This window comes from Leptosomus discolor, chromosome 6, assembly GCF_034619465.1.
Source record: "Leptosomus discolor isolate bLepDis1 chromosome 6, bLepDis1.hap2, whole genome shotgun sequence".
NCBI classification, from domain to species: Eukaryota; Metazoa; Chordata; class Aves; order Leptosomiformes; family Leptosomidae; genus Leptosomus; species Leptosomus discolor.
In genome coordinates, this window is record NC_141396.1 from 10028712 (window position 1) to 10054155 (window position 25444).

At 38.7% G+C, this 25444-nt stretch overlaps 1 protein-coding gene across 1 annotated transcript; it reads right to left on the minus strand.

Annotated features, from left to right (window-relative positions):
- Window positions 1–3298: 3298 nt before the first annotated feature.
- Window positions 3299–23865, minus strand: CASP7 (caspase 7). Its single transcript, XM_086466476.1, has 6 exons — window positions 23753–23865; window positions 7943–8091; window positions 6943–7071; window positions 6273–6448; window positions 4615–4753; window positions 3299–3989 (listed from the first exon to the last, which is right to left on the minus strand). The coding sequence occupies exons 1-6, from the start codon at window positions 23863–23865 to the stop codon at window positions 3766–3768; spliced, it is 930 nt and encodes a 309-aa protein (XP_086322602.1). The 3' UTR covers window positions 3299–3765.
- Window positions 23866–25444: the final 1579 nt, after the last annotated feature.

Genomic DNA, 25444 nt, shown 5'->3' on the forward strand with positions numbered 1-25444 from the left:
ACAAACTGTGTTGATACTTACAGGTAAAATGTCTTTATGGTAGTAGAAAGTTTTAGAGAAATACACCTTTAAGTATTTCCAGATTCCCTGTATTGCCTCCTGCAGGAAAACACGATGTGTCCTCGTCCTGCATTGTGACTGCCTTCTTATAGTCCGTGTGTAAATACAAACACCCTGAAATATGACCCACAAGGAAATTCCTGTTTCTGCCATGGGAAGCAAATTAAACACAATTCTAAAAGGGGAAATCCAGAAGATTAATATTAACTTACAAGCAGTGAAAAAGTATCCACATTTGAGGCAGCCATAAATGTCTCCCATGCAGAAAATAGCCTGAAGACAGCTCCTTTTTGTTGGTTCAGATTTCTAAACAGTCCCTTCGCTTCCCCTGAGCTGTGTCTAAAGTATAATATCCACCCATGACTGGAAAAAAAAGCAACATTAAGAACCCTCAAAGATCATGAAGTACCATAAAATGTAACCAAGGCCATATATAATGAACAGCATTTGCTAAAACATACAATAGTGAAGCAGGATTTCTTATGCTACCTGTGTAATGACAATGTACTTTCATTGTAAGGTCAGCGACTGTCTTGGTTATAGGTAAAGTTTTCAGATTCTCTCCAGAAACATTATCAGTATATCATTAATGATAATGATTTTACACACTAAACCGTTTGGCTAATCATGCAGATGGCATGGGAATTGCTTTTAGACAGAAAATAGTTATAAATTTGATCAGGAAATAAGCTAAAATGCCCTCAGCTTCTAAGTCACTACGTAGCTACCTGGCCTTGCTCAAGTGAGAGGGTCAGGCTTATTCATTCTGAATGGGCTGGCACAGCCCTCAGCATGTAAACATCACCAGTCAGACGTGATGTCCATCGGTGGGAAATTTTCTTCTTAAATAGTATTAATGGGTTTTGGACATATCTGAAGTAATGCTCCATCTAGCAGAGACCCTGGTCTCGACACCAAGGAAAGTTTTTCTCTCTTTTTTTCACTACTCTGTTATCTTTCAAGTTGCTTTTCTTCAGGTATTTTATGCTGATCTTCTCCTATTTCATATACTAGAACTAGCCCAAAGCTTGTTTAAGATTCAGCCTCAACTTCTTCCTTTCATTGTCAGTCAGCAGGTAGAATTGCTGTGCTCCTTTGTGCCATACTATCATCTTTTTCCAGGAAACCTTTGGTCTGCCAGGAGACCTCTTGCAAATGTTGAGAGTGCCTTGTTGGCTTGCCATATTAGAGCACTGGAGAGCTTCAAATAACGTTACTGCTTTGTCTTTTTTCCTAGCCAGACAGCTATCATTTCGCCTGTTAGTTGGAAATTCCCAAGCTGTCCTTATTAATGTCCGTCATAGCAAATGTACAACAAAATCTGATAAAGACCCACTCTGTCCGCCTCTTTTTTTTCTTGTATACATTATATCCAATAGGATGAATAGCTTTTCCTACTCATGCAGGAAACTTGCTAGTATTAACTCCTCTGATTCTTTCTCAGTAGTCCCTTGTAGGCTGGATCAGGGACTATTTCTAGTAATTTTTCTATTTTCCCAATTCTTCTAAGCTAAGATAAATATGCTGTAACTTTTCAAATATAAAATATCATTCTCACAGAACCTTTAACAAGAGGAAATGCGCTCCTTACCTGTTACGCTGTTACATTCCTTGGCATTAATTTAAAAAATTAAATGACCTGTTCCAGAGCCCCTACTTGCTCCTTTATTGTTCCCAAGGCTCTCTGGCTTCAGAGCTACAATGAATCTGAATAAAAGGACAGTTTTGGAGACAGGGGAATATTGTTAACAGAAATTTAAGGCTAAATCTTAAGCAAACCAACACTAATGAACTATAAATACACAAAACAGCTTCCAGAGGAGTAACAAATAGCAAAATGTCGACTGGACACATTTCTCATGGTAACACAGGAATATCTCTAATGCCAGAAAGCAGTTTAAGACAGAGGTATTTGTAATAGGAAGAACATTTTCATATGAACTGCTAGGCCACTGCTCACTTTACTGTATAAGGACATTTTATACACAGGGCAAGAACAAGCGCTGGTAGATCAGGATATTCCCATTAAAATATTTCCAGTAGTTTTGGTTTACTCTAAGAGAGGATGTGGCCTGCCTAACCCAAGTCACCCAATGCCAGCTTACTTCTCTAAACTACTTTTCAACTGACACTGTAAACCTCATCTTGAAAAAACGCCGAAGACCATCAGCATTCTTGACCGAGAAAGGTTTTGGGATGTATTTTGGTTGGTTTTCACTTCACCAGATTGAGTGACAAACATGCAAATATTCATAGGAAATGTAGAAAAAAGGACTTTATTGATTTCATGCTCAAGACGTCCATAAAACAATCATTTATTTAATTCAAACAACTGTAAATTTGACTCATGAAAAAAATATATGCCTCGCTATGTCAGTACTTGTAAGAAAATAAACTTAATGATTTGGTAACTTGGCTTTAATAGTATGCACTTATTTTCTAGGAAGATTTCAAAAGAGTATAGAGTACATTAACTGGGAAAAGGGCGAACAACTAATCATTTATCAGTTTAACCAAATATATAAACCTACTTTTTTGAGCTAGCTATCAACTTTGAAGAGAATAGAAAAAGTAGGAATATAAACATCACTGATGTAACTCTAAAATACAAAATCAAGACCGTACAGTAACTAAAAAGGCACTTCTGGTTTCTGATTCAAGTAAGTATTTCCAGTCTTGGCAAAATTCCTCACAAATAGAAGCTATATCTAAACATATATTTGTTACTGGAACATATAATTCTATCATTTCAACATTAAATTTTAATGTTTTATAACAAAGCCTTGTTATAAAGGCTTTGTTATAAATATATGTGTTATATATATAATGTTTTATAACAAAACTTTGGCATTATCTTTCTGTTGGTTCAAAACTTCTGATTCAACAAGCAGATAGTTTTATTTCTGCAAGCAGAAAAACTGCAATACCACTGTTTCAGGCCATTCTATCAGTTAATTGTCATTTGCAAGGCAAAAATCTTTACAACAGTACTTTAATAAGGCATCCTCCAATTACAGTTTGCCAATCTTTTACAAAGATTTTCATTTTGATTTTTCTATTTGTTACATTTCCATACTATTCAGATAAAACATCTACAAATATTGATTTTTTTATTTATCCATCTTATGCTAGACTGATAACTAAGTAAATTGACTTCCAGATTGAGCACGGAGTAACCAGTAGCCATCATTAATAATGTTCATAAAAAGGAAATTAATATATTAGACTAAGAAACATCCTTTTAAATAGCTACAAACTGTTTCATTGCTGGACATACCCATAATATGATGGTCTTTGGAAATTTTCAAGGAAGTTTTGGTTCCATGAGCTAGCAGTGAAAGAAAAGATGGAGTCTTATGACTTAATTTTTTTTTGTTCTTAATTTACAATCAGTTTTCTGGAATAAACCTTTATGGGTCAGGTAGCTGACTTTCAGAATATCTTCAGTAGCCATAAATCATGACAGCCACACTAAGGGAAATCAAGATACAGTAATTAATATTAGCTGTCAGGTTGGCCAACAGCATTTATTTCTTATTTAAAATCTTGCATATTGTCCATCCATCAAATACCCCGTCTTATACAATATAAAAATCTCGTGTAATTCATTTCTGTTGTTAAGAATGTGTTACTCCAGTTTATAATCAAATCTCTACCCAAAACCATATCCTGATCTTTCATCACTGGCTGCATTAAAATACACTTTCAGAAGTAAAGTTCCTTAGTGAGCATAGAGACCACGCAGGGAATCTGCTTCTTCTCGCTGAAGCGTGGATCATCAGACTGTGATTCAAAGTTTGTGGCAACCACATAGTTGACCCGCGTGAGGATCTGCATGATCTCAAGTTGTTTTCCATGCTCATTTAGCACAGAGCACAGGGACTGCACAAACCAGGAGCCTCTTCCAGGATTCCTCCAGGAGTAATAACCTTACAGGAAAGACAGATAAGAAAGTACATGGGGTTATTTTTCCTCTTTTTTCTATTTACCTTGTGCTGAAGAATGGAATGGCAGAGAGGTATGTACTAACTCGTGTGAAAGATTCTGGGCAAAGAGATGCACACAGAGAAAGTTTAATTCTTATCACTTGTGTCACATATCCTACTTCATTAAAGCGGAGAATAACGTGCGTTAGCACTCCAAACCTCACACTACTGGAGTACCGCTCTATATTCGGCATTTGGGAAACCGCAAGAAGTAAGATTTCATGTTTTTTCTCTCTAAGTTTCGTGCTGTAACTGTTCCTCTTCCTGCCTTCATCGCATATTCAACATAACTGGGACATGGAAGGACAGGATTCCCGGAAAATAGTCCTTCCTCTGTCACCTGTAAATGTCCGCGTCTTCTCGCGTGCCAAATCTGGGCTTTCTCCTGTTTCCGCTATAGCTAGTGTGAAAGGGCTGGATACAACACACTGGCCCAGCACACACTGGGCCTTAAGTGTTTTGTCCATCAATGTACAATGCATCATTGACAAGGGTCAGTTTACAATTAGGACAACATGGGTGATAAGGTTTTAGGCTTTTGGCCCCACCCTGCCCTCCTTTTCTTTACCTGGCACTGTGGAATATGCAAACAGAAAATCTGCTTCTACTGGGATTTTGTATCTCGGGTTGGCATCGGTTTCCAGAGTGTCGTTTGCAGGTCCAGAGTCAGTCTGTATACCTTCATCAAATTCAGAGCCTCTGCATGCCTGAAAGCAGTGAAGACAAAGAGAACTTGTCCAAAAAGGAGCAACAAGGTGCTATAAGAATAAGTATTCATTAATATTTTTAATGTACACAGTTTTAAGCAGTACTTTGCATGTATTAAAAGCAGAAATGCAATCCTAGGGGATATTTAATTGTTCAGTGATAAAGATTCTAATTACCCATTTTAAAATATACATCCTGTACAGTAAAGGGAGGTAATGGTGTGGCAGGCTTAGGGTCTCTGGATTGTCAAAGTGCCAGCCAGCACTAGCTTATTCTAACCACATTTAATTTTACCAGGCTACAGTCATCCTCAGCACTCAATTACTACATAACGTCTCGTGCAGCATGACCTCTGGACATTTTCTTCACAGTGGACTACACATTGCCTTTGGTTCCTGACCTGCACTGCTGTAGCACTACATTTCACAGAATAACAAAGTCACATCCCAAGACCATCTAGTCTAATCCCCCTTCTCAAGCCGGGACAGCTACAGCAGATGTCCAGGACTGTATCCAGTTGGGTTTGGAACATCTCCACAGATGGAGAGTCTACAATCTGGGCAACATGTTCCAGTGTTTGACCACCCCTTTCAAGTATATTGCATTTTTAACATTTTCCCTTTTCTCTCTTTTATCTTGGTTTCCTCTTAATCATGCGGTTTAGCTAAAGGGCACACTGGGACCACAGTCCAGGTTGGTACATTTCAGCTCTTGATCAGTAGCTTTGACTGACAACTCCTGCAAAAAAATAGCAGTCTGATGGGCTTATATAACATGAGTTGGTTGCCTTTATTAAGATAATTTTAAAGGCAACAAAGTACCCATTCCAAACTTCTAAGAAACATCTCTTTAGTAGTATGAAGAGTCTAAAATAGACACAATTTTCACTTTGAGGCTGAGGATTAATTGATAGAACAGCCTAGGGAAAACCACATCTGCTGCAACTCCCATACACACATAACACTATGACAAAAAAGAGAATTCAGACCCATGGTATGTCAGTTAATACCATTTGAAACAGCTGTCTTTACAAGCTTAAGTAAGATACAACTAATTATATGCTAATGCAATAATGCCATATAAATTTTTAGGCTACTGAGGGAGAGAAAAGGTATTTCTTTTAGCAGAATGCAGTAATTTGTAGAGACAGCTGATATTCAGAGAGACCTGGACGGTATTATTTCTATTGATAGTCACGTACTGTCCTCAGCTCTGTCTGCACAAGAGGGAGTTTATCTTCCTGTTTTGAATTTCATATATTACCAAGCACAAAGAGAAACCAAGTAAAAAATTACAATGACAATATGTTCTTTACATCTGTGACTCTTGTATATAAATTATCTTTTAAAAACAAACAATGCAAGTCACCCACAGTCAACTTCTCTCAACACATTTTTTCACAAAACCTCCAGCAAAATTCAGTAAGTTAACCTACAGGGCTCTTCCAGAGCAGACACCCAACATAGCATGTTTTCCCCACTGCAGCAGTGGGATATGTATTTACCTTAGGGCTATTACCTGAATGAAAAATAATTTGGGTTTGCCTATAAGGCTTTTACACTTGTCTCCTCTGAACAGCGCAGTCAAACTCTTGATAGCCATGGGTCCATCAGTGCCATAGATGAGACCTTCTTCCCCATGGCTTAGAAGGATACAGGCAAAACAAGCGGCATCACTGTGATTTTCCTCAGCAGCTACAAATCAAATACTTCTTAGCCAAAAGGAAGCAACAGTTTAAATGAAAATTATATTCAGCAAACACATTTTTCTGAGACTAAATATACACTGGGCCTCTACTAGAAGGCACAAGAAAAGGTGGATAAAGATGACACAACCCACTTTTTAGTACTGTGGTAAGTAACTTGAATATATGAACGCATCCTTCACTTGACTCTGAGTCTAGCCTACCGGAGGCAACAGACTCTTGATCTAACATGACAAGGCTGTTCACCTCACACACAGGACAGATGCTTCACTTAATATAACAAGAAAACCGTGTATTTCTGAATTGACGTTGGAGGAAGAGGTGAGGAATTATGCCTAATCCATTCAGAAACTGAATTGTCCTACACAGAAAATTGTGGGTAGTGGGGTCTAAGCAATCTGTTCTAATTTGAGCAGGGAACAGCTTCGGTGTCTCCCAGCAGTCTTTTCCACTCTGAATTATTCTATGATTCTAAATTTTTACCTTGCTTCAGTAATTTTTCCATATCATCACGGCTTCGGTCATTGTATGTGCATACCTCGAAACCTAAGTTTCTAAAACTCTTAGCTAGATCTCCAGCATCTTTGTCAGTGCCATTGCGTGTACCCATTCCTGCCAGAAAACAAAGAATATGGTTGACAGCACATTAAACAATTCAAAATAATTCACATGTTCAAAGTAAATTTTTAGAGGTTTGTAAATAATAAACCTAAACAATGTCACAGTGACACGATTTTAAAACAATCCTCTAACCACATTGAGAGCAACTTGTGAGGTCTGTTTTAATGCAAAATAATGCAAGGTTCAATGTTAACACGTATCTTATCCCGAAAAATGTTGGCATGCCTCCAGCACCTTGCAACATAGGACCCCTGTGGATGATTCTATCTCCTTTTGGTTATGCACTGCAACATATGCATAAATCACCCCAAGGAGAAACTGTTGAAAAGAGTCCCTATGATTCCCACATAAAACAAATTCATGTAAATTCTTCAGAGTAAACACTTCTTTTAGTGGGTTTGACAAGCATAGTAAAAGACCTGTAAAGTTGACTATAACACAAGTATCTGCTTTGAAACCGTACATGGTCTGAAAAGTTAAATGCAGGAGTGTGAACAGCACAGCTACAGCTGCTAGCTTTTGTAGCTCATAGCTGTAGCTCAGGGCCAGAGAAGTTAGAATGTGGGCTGCAGATGCGAAAGTTCAAATTTTAACAACATAGGCTTTAAACTCTGGGACAAAGGTTTAGTTTGAAGTTGGTAGAGCAAGGTCACATGCTCTTTGAAACATATACTGCAAAGAAGCTACAAAGAGCCACTCTAATGTAAGTATTAAAGAACAGGAATAAATTGTAGGAACAACTGTTTCTCAAAAAAGATTAATATATTCATTAAAATTCCATATCCTAAAAATGAAATGCTTATTGATTAATGAAAGTATAAAAATTCTAAAGTCTGTAATGAGTATCATCAAAGAACATTACCTGTTTTGTCTTCAAAATTTTTGTTGTTTATAATAATACATTTGCCAACTTTCTTGTAGTCCATATTATACTGGAATGTGGGTGTAACAATTCGGTACTGATTACTGAGAGAGGACTTTGGCTGTTCTTCTTCTCCATTCTTCTTTTTTCTAAGTGAACCAAACGAAATTACTGTTAGTGGCCAGTCACATGTAGTGTGCCTGTTTATCTTAATTCAAACCATTCGGGCAGCCCTACCCAATGTTTTTTCTTTAATGTTTGTTTTCTTCCTTCACATTTCAGATCAAGGCATAAAGATCTTGTGATTTCCACGATGTGATTCTTGTATGCAGTTGGATTCTGATGATGGTGAAATGACTCTACAGTGAACCGCAGCCAGCAGTAGTATATGCAGATCCTGACCCACAGATAAAACCGATGGCCTAAACATGAAGTCAGGCTGGCAGTAACCTTTCATAAGCTATGGTTCTGGATATATTTTACTTTTACTATAAATAATTCACAGAAGGACAGACAGATCTCCCTTAATAACTATTTCAAGCACAAGAAGATATGCAGTTTACTCCATGGCATGATAGGATTTGTTTATCGAATCACCATCATCCCTAGATTCTCTGAAGATTAAGACTGAGCAGTGGGTAGTTTCTACTGATAAAGGTTATAGATGTGAACAGGTCATGTGCTAATTTGGTCTGCAAAACAGCAGTCTGAACCTATGCAAAAAACTAAGCACATTTTAGTGTAATCATCAATACCTGAACCTCGTTTCAAACCAAACCAAACTATAAATGTTCTCTGTTGATACTACTGCGTATTGACCTTTCTGCTATGCGCAGGAGTCTTAGATTAGACTAGAAAGAGATGAAAAGGGATAGCACAGACATTACTCACCAATCTATTCTAAATGGAGTATTAAGAAAAAATCAATTACAGTCAGCATGCACACTGAAGTATAAGCAGGAGGAACTCAGCAGAACTTGCTTTTAGAGGTGGACTTTTTGGTCCAAGCAGATGGCTTCAGACGTTGGTAAGATCTCCTCAAGCAGAAGTGAAGCCAGTGAGGGCCTATAAAGGGTCTGATTCAACCTCAGAACTATAAACAAGCTTTGGAGCAAGCCCAGTTAGAAACTGCTCAGGAAAGGGCAAAAGAAAGTTATCAGCACCTCTCTTCCTTGTCTGATCCAACATCCTGCTTCCAATAGTATTTATTGCTGATGTCTGAGAGGAAAATATAATCTACTTTTGCAGCACAAATAACTGCATAATACAGTTTGTTTTTAACAAAATTAGATTTTTCCCATAATCTCAATTAATTTAAGTACTTTCACTATTCTCACACTGACATCTTTCTAAAGAATTACTAAGCTATTTGTTTCAATAATAGCCTGTAGACATGCGATTGCCGCGAATTGATTAAATGTTCTTTAGGTAATCTATTTTCTTACTTTCCTGATTCAACAATTTTGTTTAGCTTTAAGTGTCCTCTTTTTTATTACTAAAGGACAAGGCTAATTGGAAACTATAACAAACCTTCTCTAGATGATTCATCGTGTTTAAAAGCTACCACAGTTCAATTTTTAAACAGCTTGTTATCTTTGAGTGTCCTCATGTTCTGTTATAAAGGGCCAAATTAAATAGCTGCACCTGGCAGGCTTTCTCTGTACTCTTTTTACATGTGACCAGCCTAATATCATCTCCTCTTTTAGACTTCTCTTAGAGACTACAAAACAACATATTGAATCCTATCTGAGGATTTTGTCCAATACTCTGAAAGTACAGGTTTTTTCTGGCAGATTGCAAGTATTGGTATTCTCCTTGCATACTGCTTCTTGAGGGCTCTGGGAGCAATAATTAAATATGCTTTGCGTCAAGAAAAGATTTTAACCATTTAAAATAATTATCCACAGCTATATGATGTTAATATTACATTTGACTTTCAAAGAGATCCTGGATTCTTATTTTAGCCTAAAATTCCCCCTGGTCCACATCACTAGATCGCAATCTGGCAAAGAGAGAAAAAGACATTTCAAAACAACAAATAACCACTCAGGTCGACGAAGAGGCAAATTTCCTCAGTCCACACTGGATTCAAGTTTCAACAGATTTATCTGGCTTCACTGACTTCCTGAAAAAGCTAACAGACTAACAGTGGCTGTTACACACAACAGGGTATTTTCAAGGGGATTGTACACAAATTTCTGTTTATGTCCAAGCCCTGAACAGTTGTGAACACTGGGGACAGATCCACACAAGCAGTACGGTACCATGTTTGCACTGCTTCCTCTCCCGAAATGCTGGAAGGCATCTAATTCTAGTCCAGAAGTCATGCAGCCAGGTTACCCAACAAAAAGCTTCACTGAAAACAGCAGCTGGGGTTAAGTGCCATAATAATGTAGCCACACAACTTCTCTGAAACCATTTCACATCTGAGTTCAATAGTTTGCACTCATTCATGCAGAAATACTTGGGTGCTTAACGGATGTAGCTTCTGCTGCTGGTATTCCCAGAAGTACGCCAGCAGCTCTGTGCCAGTCAATGTCACATGTCACAGACAAGACTCATCAGCGCGGTAGCATACATCCCTCTGTCATTTCCCCATTCCTTACAGAGGACAGTATGGTTTTGTTCTAATGATTCCTTCCAAGTCGAACAGGCTAATGAGATACTAAGCAACCACAGCACGCTTTGTAGGGTTATGCCTATCATTTCCTTACAACAAAAAGTTCCAGAAATCTTTTGGTGTCTGTCCAAAACTGAATGAATAAGGAAGCAAAGGTTGTGAAGTATACATAGTCTGTGCCTGCAGTCCAGAGAGAAATTGTTTTTTGAAATTCTGTTTTCTGTGCCAACTTAGCCAATAGGGGAATTGCCTGACTGGACTGGACTGGCAGCATAAGGTCCAACTCTTCCATTTCAACAAGCTAAATCAGACCTTGTAATAATGACTAACAGAGTAATAAATAGGTAATAATCAGTCCTTAAGGGAAATGCCCTGTCAGTGACAGGCTACCTTATGACTGAAAGCCCAAAGCTTTCCAGCTAAATTTTTATTTTCTAAGCTTTGAACTGGACACATGTTAATACACGTTTACTGCTGTTGTTCTTACCAAGCTTTCTAATCACCATATTTTCTGAAAGGGTTTCCACAGGTTAGTTATGTGTTGTTATAAAAAGTTTTAAACTATTTGCCCTCTGTTTTATTTCATTCTACTTCTCTGACATCCCGTGTCTTTAACTTCCCTCTTTTGGGATTCAAACTTGCCCAGGCTAAATAGAAAGCTGAATTTTATGACTGTTTACTCTTTCTTCAGCTTTTAATTACAATTGTGCCATAACTCCTCACTCTGCTAGTGGTCACTGATCTTTCCCTTAGACAGAAATATTCTTCCTGTCACTGCTCTCACATATTTCATGTTCTCTCCCTTTGGTCAAGAATTCATAAAAATTGAAACTCCACTCTGGCACCCTCACATAACTTGCACATTTTCACCCTTACTGTGTCTCTAAATCCAGGCCTTAGGCTTGACAACAGTATGTCTGGGAATGTGATTTCATCCGAGTCCAGTTTCAATTGCTGTCAACTGTGGGAAAATCATTATTATCAACTTCTCACTTTTCAAATATAAAATTAAAGTTACCCATACCATTTACCATTTTGTTATTGAACTTTTAAATAGTAAAGGCTAAATTTCTTATCATCACGAGTAGCTAAAATTTTGTCAAAGTCAATGGAGATACATCACTTGCACCAGTAGTGAACTTGATTGTCTAAAGGACTGCTACTTATCACAGCAAACTTTCTTTTCAGTTAAGTATGGATATCAAGATTTAAGGATAAAAATATCACTTTTAACATTTAACTATACCTAAAGATTATTTTCAACAACAATTTTACTGAAAGCAGTGTCTCTTAGCAGCTGAGATTTCCTCTCTTTTGGCTTCCTTTCTACTGGCACCTTCCTGCACTTTCTTTGCTACCATATAAGAGTATGACATACCAACATACCAAGAATCCACGTGCAGGAGAATGGCTTCCTTGAGTGTTGCAGTCTCTCATCATCTCTCCCACCTGCTACAGCCAAGCTCTTGGGCTCAGCCCCCCAGAGTAACAAGAATTTCAGTAAGAACCAGCTGCTTGACTTCGAGTGTAGTGCGATATATTTCCATGGGGAGGGTCTTCACTCCCCATCACATTACCCAATTATTGTAGGCTGTGTGGCCTGGTGTTGCCTACCTGTGTGCAAGGTGTAAAGGCCAGAGACTGTAAAAACCCCTCTGCTCTAAGCAAGCTGGTCTGCTCTAACTATATGGACTCCCCTTGGAACAGTATCAGTACAACGCAGGGAAAGCTCCCAAGAGAAGACTGGATGAAAGGGAAACATTAGGAAGAAAGTGCAATCCTTAGGGTAGTAACTGTTACACCAATCCGTTTACTAAACTAAAGAGTGATGACAGTTAAGGGCAGACAATAGAGCTCTTCTGAAAACATGAGGTGCTTGGCCTTAGAAGAAATGTTGGCACTTAGCACACAGAAGTAACAGCTCTCCCTGGTAAAGAACGGTCACTTAAATAGCCTTACTAGCAGAGGATTAGATGAATAAAGACAAACTGCATGATCATCACCTCCCAGTCACAAGATGGGAGGAGTTTCCTGTTTGCTTTATTCCTGTTTGTTTGCTTTTCTAAGAGGAAATGAATGTGTTAACCAAAATGAACTCTAAAAATGATATTACAGAGGGATATCTGGGCTTTGAAAACAGCTATAGTCCCTCTCTCTCCCAGGAAATTTAGGGACTTTTGTTGCTGTACTGAAAAATGTAAGCAGATAAAAAATTTGACAATTATGATACTATTCAATTTAAGGAAGTTGACATTCAGAGGTGGGTGGAAAAGGCTAAACTAATCACATTAATTTCTATTTGAAGTGCACACACAAACACAGGGAGAACTCTGTCTCATTCTTGCTGTATGAAGTTCAGTAAATTTGGGCTTTACTGGGTAAGGAATACCACACAACATTGTGATAAGTTGTGCTCCGGCATCCTTCTTCAATACGATGTGCAATCATATCTCATTTTTGAATGACTGATCACGAATCATAGCAGTGGTACAGCGACGAAGTCCGTAGTACAAATCTTCTCAGGTAATCCATCAACATCCACCAGAACTTTCATGCACTTAATGCGGGATGCAAGGTTTCTTAAAACTGCAATGCTCTTCATTCTGTTACAAACAACCGAGATGTTTCCCTCATGACTTTTACATTTGAGGACCTCTTTAAAGGCTTCATTGGAATGAATTCCCCATTGAGTTACAATACTGTGGAGTTCTAAGAGTACAGGACAACACATTAGTTTTAAGACCTCTGAAGGAACTTACGTAGCCCATATTGCTGCTTTATTTTATGCAGTTTGTGTGGATCTATGTTGTTCTTTCTGTCTAAAAACCCCCACTGCTTCCATTATTGCACGCACAGTATAAATGTTGTCTGTGACTACTGTTCATCACAAGTTCTATGTTTGCTCTCCTGGGGAAAAATCATGGATTGGATTTTTTTTTTTTAATAGGTAGTTAAAGAATAGACAGGAAATAATGAAAATGCAGAGCGGATTGTGTTTGAATTCACAAAGAATCACAAAGTTATGTGTAGTAAAACTGAGTGTGCTGTAGAGCAATTCAGAGTTAGTCTTCCAAAAGAAGTGAACAGAAGACAGAATCCATAAATTAGACAAATCAAAGTTCACTATTTTGTTCCATGTTTCTACCTTAATCCCAATAATTAGTGGTCTATTCATATGTCTGATGCTTTCTGATGATCATGAATTAATATGTCTTACTTGTACATAACCTTCTCTCCAAACTGCCAGCTTTAATACTTTTATCCAGACTAATTTCATCATATTTAGTACACCTCTAATTACTGTACACTCTCCCCTCTTTGAATTTTTTTCTCTCTTGAAACCTATTGGCAATAACGAGCAAAAGACACTTGTTAAACCTGACTAGAGCTTTTTAGATCTTAAGTTCTTTAAGGCAGACTCTTTGTTCTTTGTCAGATCCGTTTTGGTAAAGTGTCACGCAGATTTAGAGCTGCATGCAAATAATAGATTATCCTGTTGCCTTTTTCCATTAATATTGCATCAGGTTGGCAGAGCAGCAACATTTCTGGACAAGAAGAACGTGTCACTACTTGAATTGTCTTTTATGAAAATGAATATTCCTTTACCATTAAAAATCAGAAAGCATAAATTATACGGGATAAGGACTAAGCATTAACCTCAAGGGCTAGACCAAACAATAAAACTGTATTACACTGCATTTGATGGCGTGATCCCGGGTCACACACTAAGGTGGCAGCATGCTAGAACACTAAGTGAAGCCTACAATAAACACTAACAGGTGTGGATTCACAACCTTTTCTCATGAATATACTCCAAGGGCAGGTGCACTTTCCATCTCTCTCTTTTCAGACAGATAACACTTTACCAAGGACTCTTTTGAAAGAGGTTAAATACAATTGTAACCCAAGAAAATAAATACTATCCCTCACAATCTTTTTTTAAACAAAGGTTACTCAGGCTTCCAAATTATGTGCCAGTAGGTAAACTGAAAAACAGCTTAATAGTTGAAACAAAAATCTCCTGAGGAAAAAGGGGCAATATTAATTACATAGGAAGAAGTTCAAGTAAATATTGCATACTTTCAGTTTCCCTACTGAAAGTTATTAGCAAATGACTGCTAACTTTGACAGACTAGCACCAACAAAATAACCAGTCCTTAGAAGGCTATTTTTAAATATGCTCCAGATAAATGTCAAAAGAAAATTTTAAAAAATTGCAATATTAAAGTCAGAATCTTTTCAACATAATAGAAAGTTTTCATTCAGAAGAGAGAAGAAAAGTGGCCCTACAAAACTGAACATAAAAGTTCCCCAAGAAGCATCTAAACTTTATTTCACCTATATTGCTTACTACGGCAAGGAGATGTCTTACACAAAAGGCATGAAAACTGACAGCTGCCATTTGGAATAGTAAACATAACACAATACAACTCACCCCACCCCGAACATTAAAACATAAAAACCAGTCAAATAGTCCTAGTCCTCTTCCCTCTAATGACCTTGTTTTGTCTGTTAAAGAGATTTTAAATTATGGTGAAACATGGCAAACCGATAATACTGGAGTCTAAAATTCATATTTATCAATGACACATAAAGTCTGCGTGACCCTTGCATCTTCATATACTACTCTGCTGAAATGCCTAAACCCTGAAAGCCATTTTTGGGAAGGGGTGGAATAAATGGCAAGTGTGCTTACTTGAACACCACAGCCCCTGATGAACCACCCTGCAATCCTCCTGGGAGCAGGCCTACTAAAAGCAACAGGACTAGTCAGGCAGTAAAATAATGCCTGTTTGTAACTGTTCTCAAGACCAGGGCTGTAATCATTACCTAGCCTCCAGCTTCTTTTTGAATTGCCATTAATTCATGACTTCTTAAGGACATGTTTGGAATTAGACTGTCAGCTGACTAAAGAAAGCCAGAGGCAACTGAATGAACCTGAAACTAGGAAGCTAATGAAGACAGTACCTCTTGTTTCTTTGGAAACCCATACCCCAAGCCCTCCTTATAACTGTAAACACACTAATTTTGAAAGGAAAATATTGCTGTAGCAGTCTTGAAAGAAATGAGTTAGGTAAACAATGAGATTATTTCCTTGAACTTATAAAGATAATAATAGAGCTGGGACGGACCTAAGCTATCATTAACAAATTCTTTGCCCAAGATAGGACTGAGTTCATTCATCCAACAAAACAGTATTATATTGAAAACCTACTTTTGCTCTTACTATGGCATATGTAGCAGTACTGTTACAGGTTTTGCAGAAAATTCAGAAAATAAAATGCTTAAATTTCCTTAAAAGAAACGCTGGCACCTCCCTGAGTTTCCCGTAGCATGCTGTATCACCTCCAACAGCAGAACACAAGCCATCAAAATATTTATTAAGATTATATGCTAGCTATGTTTTGTTCAATTAACTTGATGCTCAGCTGAGGGGATATGTTCTGTTATCCAGCAAGAGACAGTTGTGCTGTGGATGGAGAACTGAGTGTGAATGCTGCTTCTGCTATTGAGTAAGTCTGGGAAAGTAACTCTCTATCTCTTGGACTTAGTTTTTCCATTACAAAATGGAGCCTAAACAAACTTATTTTATAAAACAATTGCAGGTATCATAGCTTCTTTCCAGGGAGATTTTTTTTTCCTGGAAAAAAATGCTTGAAACAAAAGCACTCTTACTGTCTGCTATGGAGGTTTACAGTGGATCTCAGTCCAGAAACAAATCCCTCCTGTCTTTGGTCACTGCTCATTACCTTCCCTGAAGAGATAAAACCACAAGTGCCTGCACATGGTTATTTAACATCAACCGCAAAATGACAACGTTGCAGTCCACAGAATGTGGCATTTCCCCAAAGTATATTATAGCCCTAAAGGCCTCTGGGACCTTGGCTTAACAGTCAAGATACCACAGCTTATCATGTTGCAGCTACTCAGCTGAACTACAGCAACAGCTATTTGTACGTTCCTCTGCAGCCACAATCTAAAGTGTATTAGCCTGAATCACAATAAGGCCCCACCTACCACAAAGCATCATAACTGCAACAGTCTCAGAGATGAAAAAATCAGCTAGTGAGCTGCAACTTGCTAACTGCAGTAACTGACTCACCTGAGTGTGAGCACTTTCATTTGATCTGTTGCAAAGCAAGCTACAAACCCTTATTTCTGCAAACCTCCAGGTTCTGTTTAATCTGCAGAACATCTTTTAGATTTATACCCACTCTTTTTTTTAAAAGATCCATTTATTGATCCCTTGGATCCATTTATGAATCCTTTGCTTACAAAAAAGTGCCTTCTGATCTTCCCTCACCTACACATTTGTACAGTACACTATATATTTATATAGTACAAGCAAATTATCTTTCAACTTTAGTTAGCAAAACTAAATAAATTTTAAATCCCTCATTATAAGACATTTTTGAGACCCTGAGCTAGTCTTGTAGCTTTTTTGTCCTATTTCAGCTTCAGACCCTTCTCCAATTAGCAGGGAGAATCTTCTCTAAGAACTTGGAAAACAAAGAAACTCAGTGCAGCACAACTGGAAATTCACTGTGTAATGAAAGGAGTTGAGGTGTTTGAAAGAGCAAGCCTCAGACTACAGCTTCTGGCATACTTCGTACATTATATTTTTATATATATATATCTTCGGAGTTCTGACAGCTACATCTAAATATGTCTTCCTCTCCTTTTAACTTCGTGTTAGTGAGGACCTTAATATAATTCAAAACATGGATGCAATTTTATTTATTACACACAAATGAAGCAGAAGCAGTGCACTGGGCCTAAGCCAGCTATACTATGTAGAAGAAGTTTCAACGCAGACTGTTATGACTAATATCGTCCACATTTCACAACAGTTAAAAAAAGACAAGAGGGAAAAAAAAAAGAAACAGGGAGCAGTACCCTGGTCTTTGTGCACTTAATATTTCAAGTATCATTTACAGCCCACATGACAATTTTGTGGTGTAACGCCTGCAGCAGAAAGGATGAAAACAGAGTAAGTTCTAAACTCTCAACCATCAATCTGTAATTAATCTTCAGCTTCCTAATTAGCTGCATGGTATCTGTTGTGCAGGCCTCACAATATTGTATGCAACATAATATTCAAACAACGTTCAAAAGGTAAAATTTTGCAAATAAAGAATATTGCTTGCTGAAAAGCTTTCTGCTCAGTTCTAGAAAACCTGCATGTATATACCTTCCATGGGTGTTCTAGAAATTGAAATCTTCCATGATCATATCCTAGGTAGAATAATGTACATAAGCCAATTATACGAAAAAAAAAGATGAAGCCTCTCTCATCTGGCATAGGTACTAAGAGCAATTAATAGGTACATGTATTGCTATATGGACCGCTGGTAAAATGACTCAAAAGAAAGCAACCCCCACCCCCACCCCACCCCCCCCCCCAATACTATTTCTCAGAGAACACTCTGGCTAGGATCAGCAATTGCAAAATGCCAGTAGAGTTATAATTAACTTGATAAAAGCAGTGAAACTAAACTCTTTTAGGGCATTCATTCACGAAACTTCCAAACAGGTGGCGGAGAAGGAAGGAGAGAAATAACATTCTACAGTACCTTGGCTCGTCATCAAACGGTACTCCACACTGCATCTGAAAACAGCTTCAGCTTGTCCTCAAGAGCAAGTCTAATCTTCTCTGCTAATGCTAGGAGCCCACCATGCTCAGGGTTACATTGGAGAGTGAAACAGGATGCTCTCTGTGTTCAGGCCCAAAGATTCACATGTGTCAGCAGTGGGTCACCCTGGACTTTTCTATGGGGCTATTCAAACCCTCATAGCTATCACCCTGCAAGCTGAGGTCATGCAGGCCTGATCTACCTTTGCTGACAAGCAGAAAACATGCTCCCATCACTCTGATTCTATCACTGTTGCTATGTAAGAGTGTAGGAAAATACAGCAGATCTTGAGATGGAGGTGAGACAGCAGACTTCTCTCTGTAACACCTCTTTCTTCCTTCTCTCAAAACCTGATCCACCATTACTACAATATTTACACAATGAAATTTTCTAAGAAAATAATGCAAATTAACATGCACAGTTTACAAAACCTCTTTGTATTCTAATTCATAGAACTATTTCCTACATAGCTACTCTTAAACAGTATTGGTTTATTATACATTTGGCTTAATTCGGTTTTGATTCCTTCGAAAGCTTAAAAATGACACTACAGAATAGCTTTCCTCCAAATGTTGTATGATGACAGCCCATAGTTTGTTGTAATGAGGAAATAAATTACTACACTAAAAATTAATTAGGATACTTGACTCACTGTTGTGATCGCTACAGATACAGTTCATGAATAACCCAGTGTTTGCCGTGCTTCACAAGATAAAATCTCTAAGGAGACTGGAAACAAATATTGACTGTGAATTAATGAGTTCTTACACTTGGCACTAAATACTATTTCAAGATACTTGAGCATTTCCTATATGGTACTTCCAGTAAGCGTCCCAGGGAAAGTACAAGCATCAACCATGACTTTCGGTAATTGTTAAATACTCCTGCAGTGTTCTTCAGAAGTTGAGTTCCAGATCTAACAAAAACTGCAATAACAAAAAATAAAAAAAACAACCTCTGGCTTAAAAGAGAGTAATGAGAATGAAACATCCCTGTTGCTCTATGTTAAAATCTCTTTATTGTCTTTGTAGGAATTAACTTTAACAGTCTATAGATGCTAGAACCTATTACTGCTGAAATATGTTCAGCGCTTTGGGGAAAAATACACTGATATTTAGCTTATGCAAAGCAGAACCCACAAACTGCAAACAAAATTAAAATTATGTTGTGCTAGACGTTGGAGTTAAGATAGTAAAAGAAAAGATCATCACTCATTTACAGAGTAGACTAAGGCACATAGTGATTTGCTTTGAGACATAAAGGAAACATGAGGCTGAACCAAGAGTTCAGTTCAGACCTCTGAGCTGCAGCCCAGAGCATAACTTCAGATATCGATCCATCAGCTGTTATTTGTTTTAAAGTAACTTGCTGTTTTTATTCTATCTAAGGATAAAAGAGATACTTTTCTTAGCAATATTTATTTTTGAATGGTCTGTAATGTTCTGTCACTGAAAAACCTGTAACAGAACTGCATTTTTAATTTTAAAACTGTAAAAGTTATGATAAAAAGATGAGGTATCATTCAAAGCATCATCTGGACTCGAACACATTAATTTCAAGGCAGGAACAGCTGACATTCATGCAGTGGAGGCCCATACAGTTTCTTCATAAGCATACGGTGCTAGCAGGAGTACTTCTTCTACAAAGCAAGCAATTAATTTATAAGATCGGTGTAATGGGTTTGCATCGCAAGGTTTTGGTAGCAGGGGGGTTACAGCGGTGGCTTCTGCGAGAAGCTGCTAGAAGGTTTCCCCTCTATCTGAATACAGCCAATGCCAGCCAGCTCCAAGATGGACCCGCTGCTGGCCAAGGCCGAGCCCACCAGCGACGGTAGTAGTGCCTTTGGGATAATGTATTTAAGAAGGGGAAAAAAGTTACTGCATGAGAGCAACTGCAGCTGGAGAGAGGAGCGAGAGTATGTGTGAGAAACAACTCTGCGGACACCAAGAGCAGTGAAGAAGGAGGGGGAGGAGGTGCTTCAGGTGCCGGAGCAGAGATTCCTCTGCAGCCCATGGTGAAGACCATGGTGAGGCAGGCTGACCCCCTGCAGCCCATGGAGGTCCATGGTGGAGCAGATATCTGCCTACACCCCGTGGAGGACCCCACACTGGAGCAGGTGGATGCCCAAAGGAGGCTGTGACCCTGTGGGAAGCCCACGCTGGAGCAGGCTCCTGCCAGGACCTGTGGACCCGTGGAGACAGAGGAGCCCACGCTGGAGCAGGTTTGCTGGCAGGACTTGTGACCCTGTGGGGGACTCATGTTGGAGCAGCCTGTTCCCGAAGGACTGCACCTGTGGAAAGGACCCATGTTGGAGCAGTACACAAAGAACTGCAGACCATGGGAAGGACTTTCATTGGAGCAGTTCATGGAAGGACTGTCTCCCGTGGGAGGGACCCCACGCTGGAGCAGGGGAAGAGTGTGAGGAGTCCTGCCCCTGAGGAGGAAGAAGTGGCAGAGACAATGTGTGATGAACTGATCACAACCCCCATTCCCTGTCCCCCTGTGCCACTGGAGGGGAGGAGGAGGTAGAGAAATCAGGAATAAAGTTAAGACTGGGAAGAAGAGAGGGGTGGGGGGAAGGTCATTTTAAGATTTAGTTTTATTTCTCATTATCCTACTCTGATTTGATTGGTAATAAATTAATGTAATTTCCCCAAGTCAAGTCTGTTTTGCCCGTGACGGTAGCTGATGAATGACATTCCTGTCCTTATCTCAACCCCAAGCCTTTTGTTGTATTTTCTCTCCCTTGTCCAGTTGAGGAGTGGAGTGATGAGAGGCTCAATCTTGGTTTAACTTTGTTTTAAAATTTTGTTGCATGCAGGCTTGTCAGAGCGTATCCTGCTATTTCTGCTTTCTGAAACACGACTTTGTGCTCAACTGCAACTCCCCCTAATTTTTGTCCCCAATTTTGCAGTAAACAAAATTTATACCCTCCTGCCATCTAGTGGCTAAAAAACCCCCTAAACCGAACACCACCGGGAGCTGTTAATTCAAAACGTATTTCTTTCAGCTCTTTTCCCCGCCTAACAGTTTTTCCCCACCAACATTAACTAAGTACTAGCACTTTTTCAAAGAAAAGGAAGTATGTAGAAGATAATTTCCCTAAACTGTGGTGCAGCCAGAAGAACCTCTGTGGCTTGTTCTGAGCCTCACAGCCTCCATGGCAAAGGCGGCTCACAGGCTTCTCAGAGAGAAATACACCGTAGCGAATAAGATTTTCCCTTATTTCTACTTACTGCTCTTGCTAGCTAAATCTCCAGTCACAGCCAGAGAATGGTGAATTGGAGTTGTGAAGCTACTGGAAACAGCTGGTCTTTCTGCACGGCTTTGAATTCAGTTTCTCACTGCTCTGTTCTCTTAAATTAAAATTAATTTGCTTATTTAACAATACAAGTTACTTGTTTTCCTATTGAGCTTATATATTGTAAGCGATAATAAATGAAATATGATGTAGAATTTCACTGAAAGTACTCCACAGCTGGTAAAAACTGCATTGCTAAAACAAAACAAGGGACCATAAAACTGTAGTCAATCTAAAGCTTTGTAGATATCTTATTTTATAGGTATTAATTTCACATCCAAATTGAAGCCTTGGCAATCAAGACACAGAGCCATACTGGTTCCACCTACAAGTACATCTAGCCTCATATCTGGTACTGAAATTGGATACAGAACATATTCTCACAGAAACCTGATTTAGGAGCGTCTTGCACCAAAGATTTTAACATCAATATTCCCACTGGACTTTTCTTCCACAAACACATCTAATCTCTTCTGAACTCACCTAAAATCTTGACATCTGCATATCTTGTGACTTTAAGTTCTACAGCTGCATTCTGTACTATGTGAAAATTACATCTTACTGGTTAGTTTAAACCTACTGCATGAACTTTTCATTTGATGTCCCCTAGATTTCCTGTGAGGCACAAGGAATGATCCTTCTCTATTCACTTTCTCCTCCACTACTGTCATGATTTTAGATCATATCCCATCTTCCTTTATCATCTCACATTCCTCTCCTATCTTCCTTCAAACCAAAGAGTTTTAGTTTCTATAAGACAAAGACCTTGTCACTGTGCTTGGATTTTTAAGACCTTGGCTGTCGACCAGCTCGCTCCTCTTCAGGCAATCATCACCTTCTTCAAGAAACTCTGATAGATTTCTCAGACTTATTTTTTTTTCTACAAAATCTAAGTTGAATTTTCTCAACTACCTCATATTTAATCTGAGCAATTTTTTACTTCTAAAGAAAAATGTTTCAAATTGTATCTTCAAGGAGTTCCCAAAAGATTAATGCCACAAACTGACACATAGCCAAACTATTTGAAAAATTTCTTACATAAAAAAAGTGATAGAAATGCTGATTATTGCCTTTCCTTCACGAATGATGAACTTTGAGTTGCATAATTTAATAATAGTATTAGCATATCACCTTTTATAAAGAAGACCAATTCAGATATTAAAAGACTCATTTTACAAAGTTTAAAATAAATATTTGAAAAATATTTGGCAAGATTTAGAAACAAATGTTACATTGTCTATTTTGCATGACATGATTCTGTTAAAATTAACAATACACATGCACATCATAAAACATATGTGAGGGATGATAAAATGAGAGAAAGTAAAGTGATTTGCTAAACAGCACATCAAAAGTCTTCTAAAACTAAAGTATCTTCACTTCTGACAGATTTGCTACCCTCATTAGACTCATATAAGAAGCTGCAAAAATAAAATTATACCCTCAGTGTACTTTCTCTGAATTGTACTGTTCACTTGAATGTGAATGTCCAATAATTGAAAAAAAAATCAAAATATCTCTGTAAATGCAATAGTCTTTGTAATAAACACCTCTAATAGAATCTCTCTAAATCCATGAAATTCACAATGTGAAGTAGCCGTTTTCGGAAATTCAATAGTATTTGTAAATTTTGCATGTTCATTTTTCATCTTTTGCATTTTCAATCACATTTATCTAGTATTTTCAGGAAAGCAGGCAAGCAGTATGTAGTTCTTGCTTCCTATACATTCAATGAAAGTAAGCTTATGCTTCAGTGAGACTCTGTGTTTTAAAATGAAAGCCTTTTAATTTATTCTGTAATGGGTTACATCTCTAGACTCAGCGAGGCTTCTTTGTGCTACAACCTAGATGGCACATCCAGGCTTTAAACTAACTTAAATAGTCAGCAGGGATTCCAATGATGCAGGAGATTAGCTGAGTTGAATGCAATAACATAGATAATTAATGGCATATTTAATTCCCAGCTCCACCAAAGGGCAATGTTTAAGATGAGGGACTATAATTGATACTAAATGAACTTAGAGGTCTCTTGACTATCAAATAAATCTTATGGGAGGTACTATAGGTATCTATAGTATAGAGAGATGGTCTAAGGTACAGACCAGATACATTAAACCTACACAACATAAACCATCTCCCTATCCAGACCGTCTATGACATTGTGGACCCAGCAAACTGAACACCAAAATCCCATTACAAGGGTAGTACAACAGCTGATACAACACTAACGGGAATTAAAGTAGGTAGTAACTTACTTTGCAAAAAGTGAGAATCTGCTACTTCTGTCTGGCTTTGCATCAACTACATCATTGTGATCTTCATCACCTCCCTCTTGAGTCGACCTATCAACGTGCTGATCTCCTGACATCTACAAATAAAAGCACAAGGATGTAAGTGTCCCTCAATGAGCACTATCATTTCAGAAATACTTCTATAAACCACACCATTAAACTAGATACACGTGAAGTTGTTAGTCAGTTATACCATAAAATACTTCATCAATAAGAGTGGCTATAGATTTCTGGCCCTGAACTAATGTGACATTGCCCATGCTCAGCCGTCTGTATTACCTTGTGGCAGTTACCAAAAGCGACTTGTCTAATAACACTCTCAAAGATGTCAATAAGAACAAAAGCAAAAATCATTTTACGGTGAAAGATCTTATGACTAACTACCAGAAAATTTTTCGTGGTCTGGAAGGAAGCATGTTGGGAAGAAAGCAACACAACTAACATCAAAATAATTGTAACTGCAATCCTGTCGGCTACTGAGACACCCAGAGAGCTCCTGTGTTTTCATTCGAAAATACACAGTCAAACGTACATAAGAGGAAAAACCCTGTATTATCTTCCATGGATGGGATCTTAGGTTTTCACTTCTCTGATTTGTCTACATCCACAATTAATATGGATTTTATATTATTCTCATGATTAATTAATATATACGTACAGTTAGGCAAAAAACCAGTTGTGAAGTTCTTCTTGGAAATGAAAAGAATTTTCATTACATAAAGCAGCTTCTTACACAAATCGCTGCATTTCGGCCAGTATCTTTTTTGTTGTTGTTGTTATTCCAGTGTAAGCTTGGAATATCTTCACTGTGTCAAAAGTGACACAGGGCACCACTAGACAACAAGGCTGAGCTGATCTAATGACGTTTTCCTTACAAAAAAAAGGTCTCTCTCTCCTCTTCTTCCACGTGTACTGAGTTGCCCACTCAGGAAGTTTATTTAGATCATTAAGCAGGCAGAAAACTGCAAGAAGAAAGGTGTCATTTTTCTGATAGCACAATGACCTGCATCAGCTCAGCGTGAGACACGAAGAGCAGCGGAGAAAGCAGCGCGGGATCCCCACCTTCGCTCGCAGTGGGATGTGCTGAGCTGCCTTCTCCAACTCTGGCTCCAGTTTTCACGAGGAAAAGCTGCAGCGGTCCCTGCCTCTTCCCCGTATTTAGGCAGATTAAACTTTCTTTTATAATACATTTGCTCAGAAGAGTTCATGTTTACATCTAGCTTGAAAACCACCCTGGTGACCTTGCAGCAGCTTGGAGGCCGCCTGCCCTGCAGCTACATGGCACCCAGCACCACCCCAGACAGGACTGGGGACACTGACTGAGGTTTCTGAGGTCCCCGAGAGTGACAGCAGTTCCAAAAAGCTGGGGTCTAGATTGGGTTTTGCCAAACAAATCCATTTTGTAATCATCTTTTAAAGCAGTAAGACTGGAAGAGAGCGCAGGCCGCAGGCGGGCAGCCAGGCGGCCGAGGAGCAGCGCGGGGCCGCCCCAGGGGAGCAGCCCCGCACCGAGGAAGGCGCAGCCCCGAGGGGAGGAAACCACCAGCCCCGCCAAGAGCTACACACATCGCAACCCGCACTGCGAGCCCTTCTGCCCTCTCTCAGGGAAAGGCTGTGTAGCCGGTGCAGCCCCATGACGGGCCCAAGTGTACTCCC